This window comes from Propithecus coquereli, unplaced genomic scaffold (genome assembly GCF_000956105.1).
Source record: "Propithecus coquereli isolate 6110/MARCELLA unplaced genomic scaffold, Pcoq_1.0 Scaffold11, whole genome shotgun sequence".
NCBI classification, from domain to species: Eukaryota; Metazoa; Chordata; class Mammalia; order Primates; family Indriidae; genus Propithecus; species Propithecus coquereli.
Window position 1 is genome coordinate 3,136,031 of NW_012134969.1, and position 6,825 is coordinate 3,142,855.

The window sequence follows — 6,825 nt, forward strand, 5'->3', positions numbered from 1 at the left end:
CTATTAGCATTTGAAATATATTTTAGAAAAGGTAATATATAGTTTGAGTTCAATTTTTAATCCTTTTATATTTGTGACCATATTCAGTGTGACAAAATCTTTGTCAGATCTATTTTTGTTTCTTAGATTTTTACTTCCACCTTCCCCAAAGGTCCTTAATCCTCTTTTCCTTTGCTACTTGAAACTTTGCTAGATAATGAATTAGAATATTACTGTCAAATCTAGTTTAAGAATAGTTTGAATAATAGTACACATTGTTTACCCAAAGCAATTTTTCATGAATTTTCAAGCTTTTCTTTAGAAAGGAAAAGTTGTCTTTGATAACCAAAGTCATCTTTGAATTTTGCTTATGAATGTTTTTAAAAAGGTAACATTTTGTTATTGAATTTAAGAGAGGCTATAGTAAAGTGAAGGAACTATCACATAATTAATTGTGCTATTATTTTTATATTTTTTTCTGACACAGGAAAGTTTTTGTTAATGCTGCAGTCTGTCAAACGAGCTTTTGCCCTCAACAGTAATAACCCATGGTTACATGAATGTTTAATTAGATTTTCTAAATCTGGTAAGTATAAAAAAGGTAATGTTTATGGAGAAGCAAATATGAGCTATCTTCCCTTAAGCTGGACATTGAAGAGATTTGCAACAATGTAAAGCAAAAAGAAAAATAATGTTTATAGTATTTAAATGAAGTGTCTATAAAATGTTAGCCAAGAGATGCAGAAATTAGTGCATTTTTAGACTAGAATGTATTTATATTTCAAAGGAGCAATAATATTTTTACTATGTTAAATATATCAAGCTTAATAATAAAGGGCTTTCAGTAGATTTTTTTTCAAAGGATAGATCAAAATCAAAACCAAAAAATTCAAATGTTTTTGTTTTTATAGTGTCTAAGCATAGTAATCTTCCAGACATTGTAAGCAAAGTTCTGTCTCAAGAAATGCAGAAAATCTTTGTCAACAAGGATTTGGAAAGTTTTAATGAGGATTTTCTCAAACGTAATGCTACCTCTCTGCAGCATCTACTTTCAGGTTTGTATTTAGTTCCCAGGGTTAAATTGTTTATGGAAGAAAACAAACAAATCAGAGAAAGAGCTTTAAGTGCAAAGCTATTTACTGAAATGTTGTGTGTAAGTATGGAGAAAGAATGGGAACAAATTTAATGTATGTCCAATAATAGGGGAAACAGTGGTAGGTTCATCCGATGTAGTACTAGGTAGTCATTTAAAGTGATGTTTTTTCAAAGGATTTGTAATAACGGGCAAATATTGTTACAATAGCTTTACAGAATTGAACATATTATATGATCACAGCTATGCATGGGAAAAAGGCTAAAAGGAAATGTATACCAAAGCTTTAATGTTGCCTGTGGGTGTTGTGGTTATGAATGATTTATTTTTTCTTGTAATTTCCAGGAGAAATATAAACTGGGTTTTAATTTTAAACAGTTTTTTTAATTACTTATTTTCTTTGTGAATATATTAATACAAACATTTTCCTGTTGTCCACCCACTGTGCTCCTATGTGACAGTAATTTTTTCCTTAGATGTTTTATTTTAGAGTATCATCTTTTTTCACAGTTTTGGCTGAAATACACATTGATGCCACAGGGCAGCCCATAGTCACATTTTGGATTATATCATCTCTAAGGGGAGGAAGTTGTTAAATCAGTGTTCTTATTATAAATATTTAATAACCATCTCTTAGTGAAGGAAAAAAGCTCTGATTTGTAGTGTTTTTTCATGATACAAATACTGTCATTGTGGCCCCAGGTTATCAATGGCATGTTACTGAATAGGCAGTTGGGAAGAGATGTCACAGTTGGCTCTCAAGAGCTGTTGGTCTCCAGCCCACTGCTAATTAAACATTTGAAATCACATTTTTATTTTAAGTCACTGGTAAGTATATATCAGGTAAAATATAAGGCATAGGAGTTTATTCATTTTAAAATGCCTTGGTATTTTAGGTGCTAAAATGATGTATTTTCTGGACAAGTCAAGGCAAGAGAAAGCAATTGCTATAGCCACTAGACTGGATGAAACTGTAAAAGATAAAAATGTAAAGGTAAGATTTATCACAGGCTGATTTATGGATACTGAGTGATCTAACAAAATGTTTGTCTTTACAGCATAATTCTTAAGTGGGCCTTCAGAGTTATGCCTGGATATAAGTCTCAGCACCAGCAATTATGAGCAGCATAACTTCAAGAAAGTTACGTCTCTTAGCTTCCTTTTCCTCATTTTTAAGATGAGGATGAAAATATGACCTATCCTACAGAGTCAGCGTAAGAGTAAACTGAAACAAAGTGTGAAGGCTTATTGCCTGGCACATAGTAAGCACTCAGTAAATGTGTGCTATTGTATTAATAAAGGACACTTTCATTTTTAGTGATCATAGTTTTAGAGGTTCCCTTCCTCGGATATTAGAACTTTACTGCTTTTACAAAGGATTTGCAGAGTTGATTTCTTTTTTTTTTATGGCTCCAGCTGAAGTCTAATGCAGAGTTGATTCTTTATATTCCTTTTTGAGGTGATTATTTAGTGTAGATAACAAGAAGTTATTTTAGACTGAGGCAACTGTCTCTTGGTCTAATCAAAAAATTACATCTTTTTTTTTTTGAGACGAGTCTGGCTCTGTTGCCCGGGCTAGAGTGCCGTGGCATCAGCCTAGCTCACAGCAACCTCAAACTCCTGGGCTCAAGCGATCCTCCTGCCTCAGCCTCCCGAGTAGCTGGGACTACAGGCATGTGCCACCATGCCCGGCTAATTTTTTCTAAATGTATACATTTTTAGTTGTCCAGATCATTTCTTTCTATTTTTTAATAGAGATGGGGTCTCGCTCTTGCTCAGGCTGGTCTCAAACTCCTGACCTTGAGTGATCCACCCGCCTCGGCCTCCCAGGGTGCTAGGCATGAGCCACCACGCCCGGCCAAAATTACATCTTTTGATTGAAGTGATTATTAACTGAACTTATCATATCTTAACAGTTTGTATTTTCCCCTTGTCTTACTAGACTTTAATAAAGGTTTCTGAGGCCCTGCTCGATGGCAGCTTTGGGAATTGTAGTTCTCAATATGAAGAATATAGGATGGCCTGTCATAACCTGCTTCCTTTCACATCTGCTTTCCTGCCTTCTGTGAATGAAGTCGGCAGTCCCAGCACAGCACTGAACCATACAGCTAACTATGATGTCTTGGCAAATGAAATTTGAAATCTCATAGAACCTTGACTCCTACAGATTCATAGCTGAATTCAGATCAGGGTTTCTTTTCCAGGATGCATTTTAATATAAGTGTGAAATGAAATATTTGGTTAGAGGTTATAAATAGTATCTTCTGTAAGCTTCTTTTATTCTTTATCTGACTCTGCCAATTTAGATAAACATTTGTTAAAATTGCCTGTTTATACTTGTACAGTTTTTCTTAAACTCCCAAATTATCAGCATTGTGGTTGCTGCTGTTGTGTCTATGTCATAATTATGATTATTTCTTATTAAGCTAACTTGTATACAGCCCTACAATATTATTTTCTTTAGATCCTGGTTTCAGAATGTTTTGATCCCTTGTCTTACTGGTTTTGTTATTGTTTATTTGCTTGCTCTTTAATTAAAGCATATCAGTTTTAAAGTGTCAACTATGTTAAAAACAATATGGAATTCCTCTTGGCAGATACTGAGGTTTATTTTAGAATTTAATTTTGCCACTTTTCACCTTAATTTCTCATGATTTACCATTTCCTTTGTAATACCCATCAAAGTGATATTTTCTGGTTGAATAAGCGTACTCTAGTTTTATGTAGATGATTCAGAATGTGAAGATTGGTTTGCCTGTCAATCGTGGAAATTCACTGGTAAATTTGTTGCATCTCTCTCTATACCAGTCTTAAAGACCCACAGGCAAGAATTACGCTTTTTTCACTAAGTTGCTTTGAGTGTTAACAAGTCATTTATATTGAGGTCCTTCAAGGGAGCATAATAAGGCAGAATACAAATTAAAACCGAACATTGTTACTCTTATAACCATGTGTTAACTACTAAATGCATTTTTATATCTCAGCAAAATGAGAATTTAAACTCTCATTAGTTTAACTATTAAGACATAGTATTGTTGAACAATATATTTTGGGGGGATAGCTTTTTATCTTGTACAGAAAACAGTAATGGAATCATTCGGTATGTTCAGAACCCTGTAAATATGTCTGTAATATTAATGCTTCCCTTAAAGGCAAATATAAATTCAAAAAGGGAGATTTTATTTAGACAAACAGTTCTAATTAAGATGGTTTTCCTTTACCCTAATCTATTTAGATTCACAATTGTTGAAAGAGAAAAAAACTCACTGTAAAATAATGCCAGCCTAGATAATGCTGTAATAAATTATTTTGTACACAGTTGCTTATTTGTGGTTTATTATTGCTTCGCACTATTAGTATTTTTTGCAAAGTATTTTTTGAGGAAGTAGAAACTTAATCACCATAATCTTTTCAAGTTTTATGAAGAATATAATTCTCAACAACCACCCACCAACTATATTTTGATGCCTCGATAACTTGTCTTCTTTTTGGTGTTTTAATAATTTTAGAACTACAGACAGTTCCAGACTTAGGATGGTTCGACTTAAGATTTTTCGACTTTACAATGGTATGAAAGTGATATGCATTAAGTAGAAACCGTACTTTGAATTTTGATCTTTTCCTGAGCTAGTGATATGTGGTATGATTCGCTTACATGAGATATTCAGTAGTTTATTATAAAATAGGCTTCGTGTTAAATGGTTTTGCCCAATCGTAGGATAACGTAAGTGTCCTGAGCACATTTAAGGTAGGCCAGGGGCCGGACGAGGTGTCTCATGCCTATAATTCTAGCACTCTGGGAGGCCGAGGTGGGAGTATCACTTGAGGCCAAGAGTTTGAGAACAGCCTGAGCAAGAGCAAGACCCCAAGACCCTGTGTCTACAAAAGTAGAAAAATTAGCTGGGCATGGTGGCATGCACCTGTAGTCCCAGCCACTCAGGAGGCTGAAGCAGAAGGACGGCTTGAGCCCAGGAGTTTGAGCTTGCAATGAGCCACAATGATGCCACTGCATTCTAGCCTGTGCAACAGAGAGAGACTCTCTTAAAGCAAAAAAAGGAAGGCCAGGCTAAGCTATGATGTTTGGTAGGCTAGGTGTATTAAATGAATTTTCTGGTAAGACAGCCTTGCTAATAAACTATCTAACAGGAAAAAAAGGAGAAAGCTCACAGTACGTAACTGCCCCTTTGAAGAGAAAGATCACAGCACAACTGCCGCTTTGTTAGGTTAACCATCTGTGGCTTAAGTTGTTTTATTGAGAATTTGTTTTCTAGCACTTAAAAAGAACTGAGCAGATAGAAGCAGCAGTGTGATTCTTCCCCAGCTCTCACCAGACCACATTCCAAGGACTCTGATAAGCCAGCCTCACAGAGAAGAGGAAAAAAAGGGAAAAACAGGCACAGCCATTTTACAGCCATTTCCTGCTATTAGTCTGCAACAATGAACTCCCAATAAACTTAATTTTTTTCTTTTCCCCCTGTTTTAGCCCCATAAAAAGCCCAAGACACTTGTCCTCTGGGCTGGCACTTTTTTCTTAACTTTGTGCGAAGCCCTTCCCCTCCCCCCACCCCACTCCCGATTTGGGAAGTAAAATAAACTTTATTTATTCAAAACTATTCTAATCTTTGTGTTGAGAATTCTTTCTCAGTCCACACTGAGTTCTTACCCTTGCATCTGATGCCCCATATGGGGACTTCCACTCTTTTACCTCTGTCACTGGGAATTCACTTTTCTGCCTCTGTCGCAAGACTGCTCCCTCCTTTGTTGCACAGCTCCCAGGACATCCTTCTTGGTGCCCTCAATATCATTTGGAATTCAGTGAGTCTCTTAGGCTCTGGAGATGGCCATACGGTTCGAAGTGGAGAGTGGTAGCTTTTACCTAGGTTTGGTCTAGATGGAAAACCTGATGCTGGTCTCCCACTCAGGGAGTGGGAGGTGTCTTGGAGGGATGTCTCCTAACCACCCTTCCCCACATACTTCTCCCAGACCCAGGGACACCTGGCTTTGGGGGAAGCTCTCTAGGTTTCGGTCTGGATCAGAACTTGGGGACGCCCATTTTCTGGCCAGATCTCTTATCTTTAGGTTTTGGTCTGACTCAGAGTCAGGGACGACTGATGTCTGATCAGAACTCTGAAGGCAGTCTGAGTCAGGGATGGCCCCTCAGACCTTTTTCTATTGACCTATGACTATCCCTAAAAATCCTTTTCTTTTTCCTAGTTGCCATCATGGGCAATATTCAGTCAGCCCCACCTAAAGACTCCCCATTGGGATGTCTCCTTAAGAATTTAGAAACTTTGGGACTTATCAACCTCCATACCAAACACTTCGTCTTCTATTGCAATACAGCCTGGCCACAATATAAACTAGATGACCAGGAGATTTGGCCCGAGAATAGATCTCTTAAACGTAACACCCTTCTGCCACTCCACCTTTTATTGCCACTGGCTCAGCAAGTAGTTTAAAGTCCCTGTGTGCAGACTTTCTTTGAACTTGCTAGATGTCCTGATCTTCACTCTGCCTGCCTCGTGTTACTTCTCACCTCTACATCTCTCCCACTATCTTCACTTCCCAGATGATGTTTCTCTTTTGGCTCCCCATGTTCCCCCTCCTTCTTCTCTGTCTCCACCACTCTTGCATGGCCATGCTTGCCTTCGAGAACTGACGGGCCCCCGAACCAGCCTTCTCCATACCCACATACCCTCTGGGACTGACGGACCCAGCTTCCCAACATTGATATGGCCAAGCCTTAGGTAACT

The 6,825-nt window shown here is 37.3% G+C and overlaps 1 protein-coding gene across 1 annotated transcript in view; it reads left to right on the plus strand.

Moving 5' to 3' along the window:
- Window positions 1-3,317, plus strand: part of NAA16 (N(alpha)-acetyltransferase 16, NatA auxiliary subunit) — a 63,432-nt gene extending 60,115 nt beyond the window's left edge. Inside the window, exons 14-18 of the mRNA XM_012648203.1 lie at window positions 4-31; window positions 467-565; window positions 891-1,034; window positions 1,969-2,066; window positions 3,015-3,317. Coding sequence (XP_012503657.1) covers window positions 4-31; window positions 467-565; window positions 891-1,034; window positions 1,969-2,066; window positions 3,015-3,212 — 567 coding nt within the window. The 3' untranslated portion in view covers window positions 3,213-3,317. The remainder of the gene's footprint in view (window positions 1-3; window positions 32-466; window positions 566-890; window positions 1,035-1,968; window positions 2,067-3,014) is intronic.
- Window positions 3,318-6,825: the final 3,508 nt, after the last annotated feature.